At 53.4% G+C, this 17,051-nt stretch overlaps 1 protein-coding gene across 9 annotated transcripts in view; it reads left to right on the forward strand.

The window, feature by feature from the left end:
- Positions 1 to 392: 392 nt before the first annotated feature.
- Positions 393 to 17,051, forward strand: part of CRTC1 (CREB regulated transcription coactivator 1) — a 78,139-nt gene continuing 61,480 nt past the window's right edge. For 5 of the 9 annotated variants that reach the window (XM_081815762.1, XM_081815794.1, XM_081815807.1 and 2 more), the window contains exon 1: positions 398 to 591. In XM_081815762.1, the coding sequence (XP_081671888.1) occupies positions 466 to 591 (126 nt within the window). In that variant the 5' untranslated portion in view covers positions 398 to 465. Of the gene's footprint in view, positions 592 to 17,051 lie in introns of all 9 variants that reach the window. The other 4 variants (XM_081815800.1, XM_081815768.1, XM_081815781.1 and 1 more) reach the window with 4 other exon arrangements.

Consider the following 17,051-nt stretch of genomic DNA (forward strand, 5'->3'; position numbering starts at 1 on the left):
GTCTCAAAGCTGAACTAGTCCGAGCCCCGGCTCAGCATCGGGGTGCTACCTGTCTTTGTGGGTTGCTGGCCCCATCCTTGTAATTTGGAAGGTTTGGGGTCCGGCGGTCTCCTTGGGGGCTCCAGCGCCCCAGCCCGTCCGACCGATGCTTGTCCAATAGCCAAGCGGCCGCTGTCCAGCGGGCCAGGAGTCTACGCACTACGCATGTGCTCAAACCCTACTCTTTCCACCCGCCAACCCCCCGCCTCCTCTGTTGGACCCGAGCGCGCCGCTGGGGCGTGCGCATGCGCTTTCGCCCCCGCGCCGCGCGCCACTCCCGTACGCCTGCGCCGCGCTCACGACCACCAAGGCGCCTGCGCACTGCCCGCCGCCCGCGAGCCCGGTCGGCGCTTGCGCGGTGGCACGGGCGAGTCGGGGGGGTGAAGAGGTGGAGGAGGAGGAGGAGGAGGAGGTGGCGGCGAGAAGATGGCGACTTCGAACAATCCGCGGAAATTCAGCGAGAAGATCGCGCTGCACAACCAGAAGCAGGCAGAGGAGACAGCGGCCTTCGAGGAGGTCATGAAGGACTTGAGCCTGACGCGGGCCGCGCGGGTAAGGGGGCTGTCCGCCCCGACCCTTCGGGGCCGGGAAGGGAGGGAGGGGGCGCGTGTCCGGCGTGTGCACGGGGCGGGGGGCGCGCGGCGGGGGCGGGGCGCGCGCGGCGGGGCGGGGCTTGGCACAGCCTGAGGGTACAGGTGTTCCTACGCCCCGGGCATCGTGGGAGGGCCAGGTGCCCCCACATCACCGATACCTGAAAGGGTTCAGGTGTCCCTACATCATTGCTACTTGGAGGTGGGGATAGGTGTCACTATTTCATTATTATTTGGAGGGGACAGTGGCCTCTACATCATTACTACCTGGAGGGAGTAGGTGCCACCACATCATTGTTACTTGAGGAGGGACAGGTGTCCCTACATCCTTGCTACCTGAGGGGGTCAGATGCTTCCATATCACTGCTACCTAGGGAAGAGAGGATGATACTGTGAGGTGTATGAACTGGGCGCTGCTTGCAAGCATCATTGTTACCTGGGGAGGGGGGGATAGATGTTCCCACATCGTTCGTACCTGGTGCGGGAAAAGTGCCTCCACATCATTGTGACCTAAGGGGAACAGCTGTCCCCACATCATTGCTACCTGAAGGGATGGGTGTCTCTACATCTTTGTCACCTGTACCTTCACTCCCTGGGTGTTGGAGGAAGGACAGGTATCTTCATTTGTAGACTTGAGGTGGGATAGGTATTTCTCCCTTTCAGATTATCTGAAGGAAAGTTTTGGTGCCCTCTCCTGTGGGGACCTGAGGGTGGTCAGGAAGACAGATTGTGGTCCGTCCTGGAGCTTGGAGTGGAGACAGCTACCCCCTCCCCATGTAGCCCATATGGTGGGGACCAGGTTGTGTTCCTCCCACTGAGACAAGGGACAGCTGGCCACAGATGACTCCTGGCCTCTCAGGGCCAGGGTGGAGGGACAGTTCTTCCTCAAGTTGCTGGCTGTGTTTGGTATGCAGGGGCAGGCCAGGTTACCTGCTAACCTCACCTGGGAAGCTACTGTGGGCCTTGAGAGGAGCTGGAGGCTTGGCTCTTCTCCTGGGCCCACCTCTCTGGCGACATGACTGCACTGAGGTCCCAAGCTCCTTAGGCCTCTGTATCCTCATTTGTCAGGTGTGGCTAGCAAGTCCTTCCTTGTGGGTCAAAGAGGAGAGCACGCTTTGCACAGGTGGCAGTAAGTCTCTGCTGCATTCCTGCAGAGTGGCGGGACCCTCCCCCCTGTCCTGCATCTTGAGGCCTTGGGGAGGGTTTGCATGGGAGCTGCAGAGACCCATATGGCTGGTTTCTGGATTTGGCCTCCGATCTGGCTGTCCCAGGCAGACATACCTCTTTGACGAGAGCCTCAGTCTCTGATTCTTTAGGTGGAATTTTCAGGTCATTCTCTTTTCTAATTAGTTGCTGTTTCTCTGTGAGATCATGACCACGTAGGCTAGAATGTGTATCTTCATTTTTGTGCATTTGTTTGGCACATATTGATGGGGTGCTCACCATTGACCAGGTACCGTCTGTTCCTGCTCCAGCAGCTCATGTTTTTGCTTAGCATGTAGAGGAAGAGATGGTTGGTGAATGAATGAATGAATGAATGAAAGCAAGCAAGCACCTTGAGTGTCCCCATAAGTCAGGGTTTCTGAGGGCAAGAATGTCCACTTTATCTTGTCTCATTGCAGTAGGTGTATGTAGTGTGACGGGAAGAAGGGGGTCATGCTAGGTTGATGGCTGTTTTCATGACTGGATGTCTGGTTTCTGCATTGGATTTGGAAATGTATTATTGTTTTTAAAAAGATTTCATTAAAATAATAACTTTATTGACATATAGTTTGTGTACTGAATAATTCACCTGTTGAAAGTGTAAAAATTAGTGGTGTTTAGCGTATTTTACAGAGTTGTGCAACCATCACCAGGGTCTAATTCCAGAACACTTTTCATCACTCTCGAAAGAAATCCCATCCCCATGTGCAGTCACTCTCCATTCCTCCCTCCCTCAGCCCCTGGCAACGACCAATCTGCTTTCTGTTTTTTTTTTTAAGATTTTATTTATTTATTTGAGACAGAGAGAATGAGATACAGAGAGCATGAGAGGGAGGAGGGTCAGAGGGAGAAGCAGACTCCCTGCCGAGCAGGGAGCCCGATGCAGGACTCGATCCCGGGACTCCAGGATCATGACCTGAGCCGAAGGCAGTCGCTTAACCAACTGAGCCACCCAGGCGCCCCTGCTTTCTGTTTTTATGGATTTACCTATTCTGGACATTTCACATATATGGGATCCTACAACCTGTGGCCTTTTGTGTCTGGCTTCTCTCACTCAGCGTATTTTCAAGGTTCATCCACATTATAGCATATATCAGAGAACTTCGTTGCTTTTAATGGCCAAGTAATACTCCATTGAACACGCAGAGCACATTTGCTTATATGTCATTTATTGATAGAGTTAGGAAAGATTTGTAAGATATGCAGACAGCCATTCTCTTGGTCTTGGTAACCATTTTCTGTCTCTTTCTTCCCTCTCGCCTTCCTTTACACTGGGAGTTGGGCGTGAGCCTTGGGCGGAGGTGAACTTACACTGGATCTTGTGAGACAGCAGTGTTTTGTATGGAGGGCAATTCTGTCCCGCAGAGACATTAGGCAGTGTCTGGAGACATTTTGGTTGTCTTGTCTGGGGGAGAGGGGCGCTCCTGGCATCCAGTGGGTACAGAATAGGGATGCTGTTCAACACCTCACGATTCATGGATGGCCCCCACCACAGAGAGTGACACAGGCCCAAAAGTCAGCAGTGCTGAGGCTAAAAACCCTTCAGGTTGGAGGAAATGTTGAGGGGGCAGGGGTACAAGCTTTGCACCTGGTCAGATAGAGGTCAAAGCTCTGCACCCACCTGTATGGTGTGCCGTCTTGGACGGGCTGGTGGCTTTTCCTACACCTGGGACCAGGACGAGCAAGCTCTTTCCAAGCCTCTTGGGCTATTGCATGTGACGAGCGGCAAATCTGCAATGCCTGGTGCAGGTGAGCGAACCCACCTGACGCAGGCTCCCCTCCTTTCCTTCTGTGGCTGCAGTCTTCCCCTATGATAGATGCCAAAGTTTTTACCTGCAAACAGGGGGGATGTGGCTGCTTTGGTACCTGCTCTTTCCCATGAATGCCCAAGTGTCAGTCTACAGTCCTTGGTGATAGGCACGCCATTACCATGTGAAAGCCCGCAGTCGTTCAGCCTGATGCATAAATCCATGCTGTGACCTTACCCAGGGGCAGGAGCCCTAAGGACCAGGTTGGGTGTGGGGATGCGGTGTGATGTCGGGGAGACCACTTTCAAGTCGCAGGGTAGAAGGGTCGGTGCATGAGTATTCCATTCTTACCCTCAGAGTTGGGGGAGCCCGAGGTGCAGGGAGGGCCATGGTGCTCTGCTGTGTGACTTTGGGCAGGTCTCTTAACCTCTCTGGGTCTCAGAATCTTGACCTGTAAGGTTGGGGCAGCACATTTCAGGGACTGTTCAGGGACCATGTTGGGTGCTGGGGAAATAGCAGCATCCAGGGCATGTGAGGGCCATGGTTTTGGGGAGCCATTGTGGCTTTAGGGGGGACAGGAGAGAATTGCTGCAAATGAACAAAATGGATGTTCTCAGAGAGAAGCAACAGAGTGACTTGCTGGGACTGGCCAGAGTGGGAAGTTGACACCCCAACAGTGAGATGCAGCCCCCTCCCCCCTACTGGGGAAGAGTGCCCCAGGTGAGGGACAGGCAGGCACAGAGGCCCTAAAGTGGGAAAGGCTTGGCAAGGTGGAGGACAGATCAGAAGACAGACTGGCACATAGAGCGAGAGTCGAGGTGAGGTTGGCGTGGCTTGGCGAGCCCTCGATTTCACTGAGGGAGGGGCCCTGGGAAGGTTTGTGATGGTGAAAGTCTTGATCCTTTGCTTTATTGAGATACAATTCCAAGTACGTTAAATCTACTCACTTAAAATATACCATTCAGTGGTTTTTAGCATGCTCACAGAGTTGTGCAACCATCACCAGTCAACTTTGGGACGTTTCCATCAGTGTGAAAGGAAGCCCCATGCCCCCTCCCCCAGCCCCTGGCACCCACTCATCTGCTTTCTGTCTCCATGGATTTGTCTGTTCTGGACATTTTATACACGTGGAATCATGAACCACGTGGCCTTTTGTGTCCGGCTTCTCTCACTTGGCACGAGGTTTTCAAGGTTCATCCACACTGGAGGGTGTGTCAGTGTTTCATTCTTTTTAAAAACTTGTGGTGAGATATATAGATCATAAAATTCGCCACCTTCACCATTTTTAAGTGGACGGTTCCGTGGCAATAAGTACATTCACAGTTGGGCATGTCTGTCATTTCCTTTTTAAGGCTGAATAATACTGCATTTTGTGGCCCTGCCACGTTCCATATAGCCATTCATCCATCGATGGACGTTTAGGTTGTTTTCACCTTTGGGCCATTGTGACTGTCACTGCCACGGATATTCGCACCCAGGAGCTTGTGTGGCTGCAGCTCTTCTCCCTTGAGTGGATACCACGGAGCGGAGGTCACATGGTAGGTGCCAGGTCATAGGGTCACTGTCCGTTTAACCTTTGAGGACTCTTCATGTCTCACAAAGATGACTGTGGGCTGAACGGGCCAGGGGATGAGGGGAGAAGCAGGCAGATGGTGAGAGGTTGCTGTGGCACCTGGGTTTGGGATCGGGGAGTGGTGGCTTGAGCCTGGAGGTGTCTGTGGTGGTGACCAGGATTAGTGGCTTTGGGTGATACTTGGGCAGCAGAGCTGCCTGGATGTGCAGGTAGATCTCATGTAGGGGAGTGAGGGGAGGGAGTATGGGGTGTGTCACCTGCCTCCCAGGGCCTCAGGACACAGAAGGCTCTGCGTGTGACTGATGGCTAAGCATCCCAGGGAGCGGCACCTGGGCCAGAAAAAGCCCCCACACAAAGCAAAGCAGTCCGTGGTGGCCCAGCCAGGGCTGCCAGTTATGGCTGCACCGAAGGAGGGTGTTCTCCTGGCCCTCCCCTGTTACGGGGGTGGCTCTGCACAGGCTGGGGGAAAACGGGTCCCTGGGCGGCAGGCCTAGCGCAGCGGTGGCTTGGGTTCGCAGAGCGTGAAGGCCGCCCCCAGTCCTGGCCCCAGTCCTGGCTTCGGCACTGTTTGCCTCTGTGCCGGCTGCTTCAAGTGTCTGGTGCCATCTGCAGCCTCCGCACGCACACACGCACGCAGGGCTCCCCGAGCTGCTCTGTTTGAGAGGCTGGAGCGAGCCATCTCCCGCCCCCCAGAAAGCCCGGCAGGCTCATGCTCTCCAGGTTGTGAGCTGCACACTGAGGATTGGGTTGAGTAGGACAGGGGCCTCCAAAAAGATTTGTCCGTGTCCTGACCCCCAGAACCCGTGGCCGCGACTTTATTTAGAAAAGACGTCTCTGTAGATGAAATTAGGGTAAGGATCTCGAGATGAGATCATCCTGGATTTAGGGTGGTCCTAAATCTTGTGACTGGTGTTCTCGTAAAAAGAGAACACACAGCTGCATGCGGGAGAAGGCCACGTGATGATGATGATGGAGGCAGAGACTGGCATGATGCTCCCGTGAGCCAAGGATGCCTGGAGCCCCCAGAAGCTGGAAGAGACCAAGAAAGATCCTCCCCTAGAACCTCGGGAGGGAATGCGGCCCTGCCCACACCTGGATTTCAGAAGTCTGGTCTCCAGAACTGAGAGAGAATAAAGTCCTTTTGTTTTACACTGCTCAGTTTGTGGTCCTTTGTGACGGTGGCCCCAGGTCGCTCTCCCCGCCACCCCAGGCTAAGGCAGAGTCTGGGTACCTTGCTGAAACCACCTCGGGACAGTGGGCCTAGGGGTTGTCTGCAGATGCACACATCTGTCCTTCTCTGGCCGGCTCATACAGGTCATGTGGCCTTTACCGTTGAGGATTAGAGGGGATCCTTCCTTCATCCATTGTCCGGAACTGGGGACCCTTAGCCCATTGCTGGCCCTGAGCCAATGGTGAATAAGCCAGAGGGATGATAGTAAGAGCAAGACCTGGGGGCGAGATGAGGGTTTATTCTAAGGCAGTGGGTCAAGTTTGCCCTCTTGGTTCCTGATCCCTGCCTGGCACCGTGTGGCCTTCACTTAGTCCCTGATTCTTGATGCTCAGCCCCCCTCAGAGAGGAGGTGTTGTCTTCCCCACCGTACAGATGGGGAAACTGAGGCCCAGAGTGGTGTCCTAGCTGGGAAGAGGTAGAGTTGGTGCCCAGCCCCGAGACAGTCACATACAAGGTGTCTGAAACAAGGAATTAAAACCACAGACTGGAACCTTCTGTTGCTTGCCAGAGCACGTTGGTCCCACCTGGGCCTTGATTTCTCTGAGATGTGATTGTTTCTGCAGCTAAGCACATGTTCCTCCTTTGACTTGGACCCGGGCATACATACTTCTGGCCAGTAACTACCGTTGTCACAGAGGTGGCGGCTGTGGGATGCATCACATGCCCCTTTGTGTGTGACCCATGGCTCTTCTCCCTCTGAAAGTCACTGCCTAGATCAGGCTGGTGCTCCAACCCTCCACAGCCTGGAAGAGACAAGCTTCTAAGTAGCAAGCTTCTAAGTTGTCGTTTGGGAGGAGGCTTTTCATGGGAGCCTCAGCCCTGTTCCCAGCCTTTCCATGCATGCTTCCCATAGGTGACTGTCGAGTGTCCCCACCAGCCTGAGGTCCTGTGCAGAGAACCCCTCCCAAAGCTCACACCCAGCCCCAGACACCCCTGGTTCCATGCACACTACAGGTCCAGGAAGGCCTCCTGGATTCCTCAGAGCAGGTGGGCCCCACCTCTGCACACCCTGACTACCTGCTACTGCCTAGCAAATCAATATTCATGGCAGTTCCTCTCCTGAGCCGGTGCCCACGACATGAAAATGGGCTGAAGCAAACACTTGCTGGGCCGGGGGGGTGGGGGTTGTCACTGGCTGAGAGACAGGCATGGGAACTGAGGGCTTAGTCCCGAAGATGCCTTCTCACTTCCTTGACTGACCTGGGGTTAGAAATTAGTGTTTCGTGGCATCCCAGCACCCAGCAACAAACATAAAGTCAAAACAACTTTCTCTGAGGAGTCCAGCGCCCCCCATCCATGGGGGGAAAGCTGATAAAATCCGTTCCCTTCTGTTTAATGTAGAATGCTAGTGGGGACCCACCAAATTGATTTCTTAACCCGCTAATCCGGAGTTCAGCGAGCTATGCTTGTTTTTGTAAATAAAGTTTTATTAGAACATGGTCATCCTGTTCGTTTATGTCTTATCTATGGCAGAGTTGAGTCATTTTGACAGAGACCGCATGGCCTGCAGAGGCGAAAATATTTACCATCTGGAGCTTCGTAGAAGGTTTGCGGGCCCCAGGACAATGCGTCTTGCCCGCAGTTTGAGACCTGCTGACTTAGAGCGACAGGGAAGGTCGGGAAGATGGTGGGCGCTGGTTCTGTCATTTCTGAGATAAAGGATGAAGCCTCTGGGCTCCTCCCAGATTCTGCTTCTGCAGATCCAGATGGGAGCCCGAATTTGAGTGGGGACCTGGGAAGCCGGCCACGCAGGCCTTGCTGGGAGTCCTGTGCCCTGCGGTCACCAGGGCTGTGCCACGCAGAGGGAGAGGGTCGGCCTTGGTCAGGGGTGTGAACTAGCTGTCTAGCCCTCGGTTGGTGGCACGGAGGTGTTTGTGGGTCCATAGAGCTGAGAAAGGTGTTCCACTGTCACTGTTCCTAAAGCTGGCCTGGGGGATGGTGCGAGGTGACTCTTGTCTTTGCAGTGGGCCTTCTGGTCCTGGTTGGGGTTAATTCAATTTCTCTGGGTCAGAGCTGGGCCATTGCAGGCACTGTGGAAGGCTACACGTCAGCCCTTTTCTGCTGCTTTCTGTGCTGGGGGCTTCTGATTTTAGCCCGGGGGTCTGGGGCTCCCTCTGGTGCTGTTCTGTGAGACGAGGCAAAAGTACCTCGGGGGTCAAGATTAAGAGACTGTTGTGCTAGTGATTTCTTTTTAAATGGGACCCTCTGGAAAATGCCATGCTGATGTCAGGGGTGGGATCCAGTCTTGGGAGAGACTGGCCTGAGTGCAGTGCCAGGGAAGCATCAGAGACAAGTGGCACGGGGGGCTCACCCTGGCCAGTTCTGTCTCTAGGGGCATTTGGCAACATTGGGGACATTTTTGGTTGTCATGACTTGGGCTGGGAGGATGCTGTTGGCATGTGGTGGGTGGAGTCTGGAGATGCTGCTCAGCACCCTGCGGTGCCCTGGACAGCCCCAACCCAGAGAATGATCCAGCCCCAGGTGTCTGTGGTGCTCAGGCTGAGCAGCCCTGCTCTTGCAGCCCTCGATGTGCGGGGACTGTGCAGGTGCAGAGGGGCCGGGTGGAGGCCCCAGTTCCAGGAGCTACAAGCATGAAGCCTAGTGACAGGTAGTAACACCCCCGGGCAGCCGATGGTATTCTCCTTGGTTTATAGAGGGGGAGACTGAGGCTTGGAGAGTGTCACAGCATTAGGGACAGGTGAGCTGGGATTTGACCTGAGTCCCCTGTACGTTTTCTCTCTTCTCATGCTGCTCTGGGTGTTTGCCAGCTGGTCAGGGTGGAGCAGAGCCTTCCAGGCTCCTGAAGCCGTGTGCCACAGTGCTCGAGGAGCGTAGGCTGCATGGGCAGAGCAGCTGGGAGGGAGGTGGGGCGGGTGGTGGAGGGCCCTGGGCCAGACCCTGCGTGTGGGCCATGGGGAGCCATGGAAGGTTCCAGCAGGACGGCAGCATGAGTGACATGAAGATGCAGGGAGTGGCAGGAGCCAGACTTGGTAGAGCCCATGTGTGTATGCCCAGTGGGTTGTTGTAGTAACCCACGAGGAAGCCTGCTGCTTCTCCTGTTGCACAGATGAGAAACGGGTGGGAGAGGTGATTGGCTCTCTGTGCGGGGGGCGGGGGTTGGGTTTGAACCTATGTCTGAATCCAGGGCCCATGTTTTTCTTAATGTAGGCATAGAGGACCCTGTTGTATGCCGAACTTCAATTCATATCCATCTGTTGAAGATCATGGAGGCTGTCCCTGGTTTTTTGCAAACCAGACATTCATTATGTTTGTTCCCATGGGTGCGTGCACCCAGGCATGGCCCCTCCTGTGTGTGTCCTTTTGCCCACAGCAAGTGGGGGGCATGTAGCAGCTTGGGGTGGGCCATGGGACAAAGGGAGAGCTGATTTGGGACATTTAGAGGGTAATAATGACAGAATTATCAGGAGGTGAGAGGAAGGAGGGTAAGGTGGAGGCTCCCTGGCTGTGATGGGGGAACCAGAGAGAAAGGGGTGGGGGTGGGAGAGTCCCACTTTGCCTTGGAGCTTGTGAGATGGAATGGCTCCCTGGTCCTGGCTGGGGTGTCTCTGACCCCCTCCCCTGCCTCCTGCTACCACATCCAGCCCCACCCCAGGGCAGAGGTGGGTGCCTTGCCCTGGCTGGGTGTGGCCGTGGTGTTGCTGGCCGGATGGGGGTCCAGGTGCGCAAACAAGGAAGCCACGGCCTGCCTCATGGGCCAAGGACGTGGAGAGAGTCAATATTTATTATTTGCCAAATGGAAACGAAGTGCAGAAAGTGTGGGGGGATTCTGTAGCACCTGGTGCCTGGTGCAGGGCCACGGCTGCTGGGCTTCTCCTTGCTTCCTCCTGGGTGATTTTAGGCCTGGCTGAGCTTTCTTTGTGCTCCGCTCCCTCTCTGTGAAGCAGGGGTCACAGTGGTCTCTGGCCGGACTGTGGTCAGATTTAGGTTAACGCATGTAGCGCATACAGAATGGGGCCAGCACATGGATGCTTCTGCGTGGTGGCTGCTGCTGAGATGCTGGAGGTGTGTGCACAGTGAACACATGGTGGCGCTCAGTGGGCACTCTTCCGATGGCAGGCGTTCAGCAGGCACACTGTGTGTACTGAGCAGGTGCTCGGCAGCACTTGGCAGCAGGCACATGTGGACTGCTGGTGGGCACACAGCTCCCATTCAGCAGGCATTTAGCCCGCATACAGTGTGTATTGGCAAGCATTCAGCAGGCACACAGTGTGTATTCAGCAAGCGTTCAGCAGGAATTCAGCAGGCACACGGGATTTACTCAGCGGATACTCAATAGGCACATATTGGGCATTCAGCAGTTGCTAAGCAGACACTGGACTGTGACCTCCCTGAGGGCAGGCCTGTCTCCAGTTCATTCTGGAATTCCCTGGGTGCAGGTGTCCTTTAAAAGGGCCAGTTTCCCACCACATAGTCAGGCTTCCCTCCCTTATGTAGCAGGAGTGTGATGTGTGTTCCTATTCTCAATCTGGGAACACATCCAAGGCGCTGAGGGGCCATGGAGCCAGGTGGGGAGCATGGTGGTCTTCCCAGAGCTTCAGTTTGGCTGAACAACTTCAGTGAGAAAGTTTCAGTATTAACCAAGCATGGTGTGTTATGAGGTGGACTGCAGACCCATATGGGCTTGGGGCCAGCAGGCTTGGGGCAGTGTGGTGCCCTGGGACAGAGCGCAAGAAGCATCAGGGTTGCCCAGTGAGGTCTCCCTGCAGTGGCCACAGTTTGGACTGGAAAGTCTGTTCCTTCAGTCAGTATTTATTTATTTTTAAAGATTTTATTTATTTGAGAGAGAGCACGCACATGAGGGAGAGGCAGAAGGAGAAGCAGACTCCCTGCTGAGCAGGGAGCCTAATGTGGGGCTCGATCCCAGGACTCTGGGATCATAACCTGAGCTGAAGGCAGATGCTTAACTAACTGAGCCACCCACACACCCCCCCTTTTGAAAAAATATTTTATTTATTTGAGAGAGAGAGAGAGCACGTGCACGTGTGCACAAGTGAGAGGCAGAGGGAGAAGCAGACTCCCCGCTGAGCAGGGAGCCCGACGTGGGGCTCGATCCCAGGACCCTGAGATCATCATTCAGTATTTATTGAGCACCTACATGGTGCTGTGTCCTGGGGATGCCTTGCAGAACAAGTCACATGAAACAGTGGCCAGCTAGTCCCCAGCCCTCAGGTCATGGCTCTAAGAGAGTGAAATGGGGTGGGGACCCTTTGGGGGATGTGATGTTTGAGCTGAGCCCAGGGGATGAGGATGAGCCATGGGGATGGAGAGCACGAAACTTGTCGGGGAGAGCACGAAGCTTGTCGTGGGGGAGAGCCTGACCTGACTGAGCTCAGTGAATGATAGCTCGTGGGCCCTGGTCAGCAGTCAGGATCTGGTAGTGGGTTGTTCTGGGAAGGTGGTTTTTTTTTTTTTTTTAAGATTTTATTTATTTGACAGAGAGAGACACAGCGAGAGAGGGAACACAAGCAGGGGGTGGGAGAGGGAGAAACAGGTTTCCCGTGGAGCAGGGAGCCTGATGCGGGGCTCGATCCCAGGATCCTGGGGATCATGACCTGAGCCGAAGGCAGACGCTTAACGACTGAGCCACCCAGGCGCCCTGACTCTGGGAAGGTTTTAAGCAGGACTGTGATACGAGATGTTGGTTTAGCAAAGATCCCTCCGGCTGCCGTATGGGCGGTTGCAGGGACCTGAGAGGGGGCTGGGGCAGGGGTCTCCTTCCCTTCCCAGTACCCCCCCCCCCGCCGAGATCATGGGTGTTGGATTCATTACAGACCAGGACCTGGTGACTTGGGAGATGTTCTTTCATCCAAGAATCAGGAATCTGATTCCCCAGGAAGGTGATGGGGGGAGTTTATATTAAATCGCTTCAACTTTGTGCTCTGGTGGCTCCTGGACCGAGGAAAGGCATTTTTGCAGTCGAGACCTGGAGTCCTAATTTCATATGTGAAATTTCGCTTTGTCTGTGGTCCCAGCCTGATACCCCACTTGGTCACAGGGTTTTCACCCCAAAGTTGGGGTGTGGCGTTCTATCCAGAGGAGTCTCTGCACCCATTCCCAGCTACAGCCTCAGAGCTCTGTGGTCTCTCCCTCACTGCCTAGGACTCCGCTGTCCAATGGTGGAGTCCCCTGAGAACTTTTGCAGGCGGCCTTCCCTGCCTGCTGGGCTTGCTAGGGAGCTCTCTGCCACATCTTTTGCTTGTTTAAATAATAAAAAAAAAAGGAAACTATGTTTCAAAACTTTGATGAAACTTGAAAACAAAACCCAAAGCACTTCCGGTTTCTTCTGTTCTTCTGTGCATCTGATACAGCTCACCTGGGCGCAGAGGGTGGGTGGGTGCATGCCAGCTGGTCACTTGCCTGGAAATCTCTGGGAGGAGGTGTCGGCCCAGCCAGGCACAGTGCCCGGGGCTGGCTCTGCAGGGCCAGCCAGTCCTCGGGCTGGGGGGCCGGATAGTTGGGGACAGGGGGAGGCAGAGCACGTCGCGCAGAGGGGTCTCTGTGTCCACTCCCAGCCTGGCTAAAAAGCCTTTCTTGGTAAGCTCAGTGGTTCTCAAGTAACTGCAGAAACAAGCTCCTGCGGCCCTCTTCCACGGGTCCTTCTGCACCTGTGAGCATAGAGCTTTCTCAGTCCCTCTGTCCTCCCAGGCAGGCGGGGTTTGATAGCTGTAATTAGGACGGGAGCGGCTCATTAAATCATCACGGAATCAATGCGCAGCCCCGGGAGTGATTTGTAGGCCCTGCAGCCTCAGTCTTTGCCTGCAGGTGGCAAGGAGATGTTAATTCCCTCACCGCTGGCTCAGCAACAGCAGAGGGAGGAGCCCTGAGGGTCCATAGCAGGGCCCTACTGGGCGCCACTTGTGCCCGAAGGACCTGCCCACGGCCCCGCCCTGTCATCCCAGCGACTGGCCAAGTGGCTTCCTCTGGCTCAAGCCCTGCCTCTGCTGGCTTTCCTCAAACGACTGCACTTCTCAGTGCCTCAGTTTCCCATCGGTAGAGTTGTACAGCTTAGGACATGCCCACCCCAAGTGCTTGGCTCTGTGCTTAGCCAGCATCAGGGTGCCCTGTGGGGCAGCTGTGAGGGCAGGGTCTTACCCTTTGGACCCATGTGCTGTGGTTTGACATGTGACAGATGCCACAGTGTGGCTTATGAACAATTTGCTCGGTTTCATTTGGGGGGGCAGTGAGTGTATTCATTTCTCTTCACTTTTTCTTTTTCTTTTTTTTTTTTTAAAGATTTTTATTTATTTATTTGAGAGAGAGAGAGAGCGCATGAGCACACATGAGTGGGGGGAGCAGCAGAGGGAGAAGCAGGCTCCCTGCTGAGCAGGGAACCCGAAGCAGGGCTCGATCCCAGGACACTGGGATCATGACCTGAGCCAAAGGCAGCCGCTTAAGTGACTGAACCACCCAAGCACCCCATTCACTTTTTCTTTTGAGATAGTTTTAGATTTCAGCAAGGGGTACAGACCCTGTCCATACCTCCTCATCCCCGCCCTTGAACACGTCACGTGACCAGCGTGGGCTGGTCAAACCAGGACAGCAGTGTCGGCACACTTCTACTGACTAGGCTAAGGACTGCGTTTGGATTTCTTCCAGACGTCCCCCAGTGACTTTTCTCTAGCCCAGGATCCCATCCAGGCTCCCATGTCACGTTTGGTCGTCATGTCTTCTCGGTCTCCAACCCACGACCATTGCTCAGGGTTTCTGTGTCACCTGTGACCTTCAAGCCCTTGAGGAGAACTGCTCAATCTTTCTGTTGCTCAGGGTGGTTTGTCTGATGTTTTCTTGCAGTTGAGCTGAGGTGGTGTGTTTTGGGCAGGAATCCCACAGTGCTAATTTTCTTTTTATATTTTTCCTTTCCTCAAATTGTGGTAAAATGTACATAAAATTTACCATCTTACTCATTTTTAAATGTGTGATTCGGGCTGCCTGGGTGGCTCAATCGGTTAAGCGTCCAGCTCCTGATTTTGGCTCAGGTCATGATCTCAGGGTTGTGAGATCAAGCCTCGCGTTGGGCTCTGTGCTCAGAGTCTGCTTGGGATTCTTTCTCTCCCTCTCCCTTTGCCTCCTCCCCACCATCCCTGCTCAAGCACGTGTACCGTCTCTCTCTCGCCCTCAAATCTTAAAAAAAAAAAAAAAAAAAGGGTTCATGGGCATTGAGCATATTCACATTGGGGTGCTTCCATTTCCAGAACTTTGGAGGGAACTCTGTCCCCATTAAACACTAACTCCGCATCCTGTCTTTTCCCTGCTCCTGGTGCCAACTATTCCACTTTTCTTTCCCTGTGAATTTGACCACTCCTATAAATGGACTCATTGGATTTGTCTTTTTGTGACTGGCTTATTTCCCTCAGCATAACGTCCTCAGTGTTGTAGTACGTGTCTGTGTTGTAGTGTGTGTCAGAATTTCTTTACAGGGTGGAATGATATTTCATTGTACGTATGCATCACATTTGATTGATCCGTTCATCTTTCCGTGGGCACTTGGGTTGCTTCCACGTTTTGGCTCTTTGGAATAATGGTGCTATGAACATGGGTGTACGAATTCCTGCTTCCATTTTGGGGGCATATATGCAGAAGTGGCATTGCTGGTTAATTTCTTGAGGAACCGCTAGGCCTTCTTCCACTGCAGTGGTGCCATTTCATGTTCCCACCAGAAACGCACAAGGGTTCCAGTCTCTCCACAGCCTCACCAACACTTTTCCTTTATGGTGGGGGTGTGTGTGTGTGTGTGTTTTTATCATATCCTTGTGCTTGTGAGGTGGTTCTCATTGTGTTTTGATGTGCATTTCCCAAATGATGAGTGATGTTGAGCATCTTTTTTTTTTTTTTAAGGTTTTATTTATTTGAGAGAGAGAGAATGAGAGAGAGTATGTGGGGGGAGGGTCAGAGGGAGAAGCAGACTCCCTGCCAAGCAGGGAGCCCGATGCGGGACTCGATCCTGGGGCTCCAGGATCATGACCTGAGCCGAAGGCAGTCGCTTAACCAACTGAGCCACCCAGGCGCCCACGTTGAGCATCTTTTTATGTGCATGTTGGCCATTTGTGGATCTTACTTGGAGAAATGTCTATTCAAGTCTTTGGCCTGGTTTTGAATTGGTTTTTTGTCGTTGAGTTGTAGGAGTTCTGGACACATTCTGGATATTAATCCCTTATCCAGCGTATGATTTGCAAATGTTTTCTCACGTTCCTTGAGAACGGGCCTTTACGCTGTGTCTGTTGTGTCCTTTGTTGCACAAATGGTTTTAATTTTGGTAAAGTCCAATTTATATATATATTTTTTGTTGAGTGTGCTTTTGGTTTTATAGCCAAGAAGTTACTGCCAAATCTAATATTATTAAGCTTTTTCTCTGTTTTCTTCTGAGTTTTATAGTTTTAGCTTTCAGTCTTTGATCCATGTTGATTTTTATATCTGGAATAAAGTGTGGGTCCAACTTTATTCATCGCATGTAGAGATCCAGTTTTCCCGGCACCTCGTTGAAAAGACTGTCCTTTCTCTCTTGAATGGTTTTGGCACCCTTGTCAAAAATCATTTGACCGTGCATGCAAGAGTTTATTTCTGGGTTTTCTATTCCACTGGTTTCTAGGTCTGTTTTTATTGCCGGTACCACACTGTCTTTGTTACTGTAGCTTTGTAGTAAGTTTAGAAATCAGGAAGTGTGAGTCTGCCAACTTTCTTCTTTTTAAAGATTGTCTTGGCTATTCAGGGTCCTTTGAGATTTCATATGAATTTTATGGTGGCTTTTTCTATTTCTGCAAAAATCATGGTTGGGATTTTGATAGGGGTTGCACTGACTCTGTAGATTGCTTTGGGTAATATTGCCATCTTAACAATATGAAGCCCTGCTCTCCTCCTCCCAGCTGTGTGGCCCTGGGCAAGCATATACCTGGGTCCTGTCAGGTTCCCCATCGCCACTCCTCAGATGTGCTTGTGGAGGGGGTCAACTCTGTTAGCGCATGAATAGCCCTTAGGACTGGACCTGCACAAGTTGGTGCTCTATGGAGGAAGTGGTGTCTGCTGACTGCCTTGAGGAGCTACTGACTTAGAGGAGAGAAGAGGCTATGGGAGGGTGGGGCAAAGCTGGGAGGGTTGCCTGGAAGAGGAGAGCTCTGTGGTGGGACAGGAGGGGATATTGAGGGGAAGGGTCTTTGGGAAGAGGAGGAATGATGTGTACAGAGGCACAGAAGCTTGGAGAGGGATTGTCTGGGGCATGACTGTGGTATGAGGTGACTCTCGGTGGGGGGCGAGTGACCAGAGAGGAGAGCCAGGAGTGGAAGTCAGATCTGGAAGGGCCCCAAGAGCCAAGGTGGGGAGCTTGGGCACGATCCAGAGGCTAGCCGATGTGGTAGGGAAGGAGAGACCCAGGATTGGCTTTGGGTTTTAGGGAGAGCTCGAGAAAAGATTGGTTGAGGGGAGCAAGAGACCAGGTGTGGGAGGCAAGGGGTCCTGGGGAGCTCAGGAGCTATGAGAGGTGCCTGCCGGGCCAGTGAGGGTGGGAGGCCTGAGGGAGGCACGGGCTGCAACACAGGAAGATCATGGTGCCACCTGCCAGGGTGAGGAGGAGCAGGAGTGTGGAATGGAGGATTCGGGAGGACATGAGCCTGGTCGGGGGGCTGCTGGGATAGAGGAGGAGGTTCCTGTGAGCA

This window comes from Leptonychotes weddellii, chromosome 1, assembly GCF_054177405.1.
Source record: "Leptonychotes weddellii isolate Sample4059 chromosome 1, ASM5417740v2, whole genome shotgun sequence".
Lineage (NCBI taxonomy): Eukaryota > Metazoa > Chordata > Mammalia > Carnivora > Phocidae > Leptonychotes > Leptonychotes weddellii.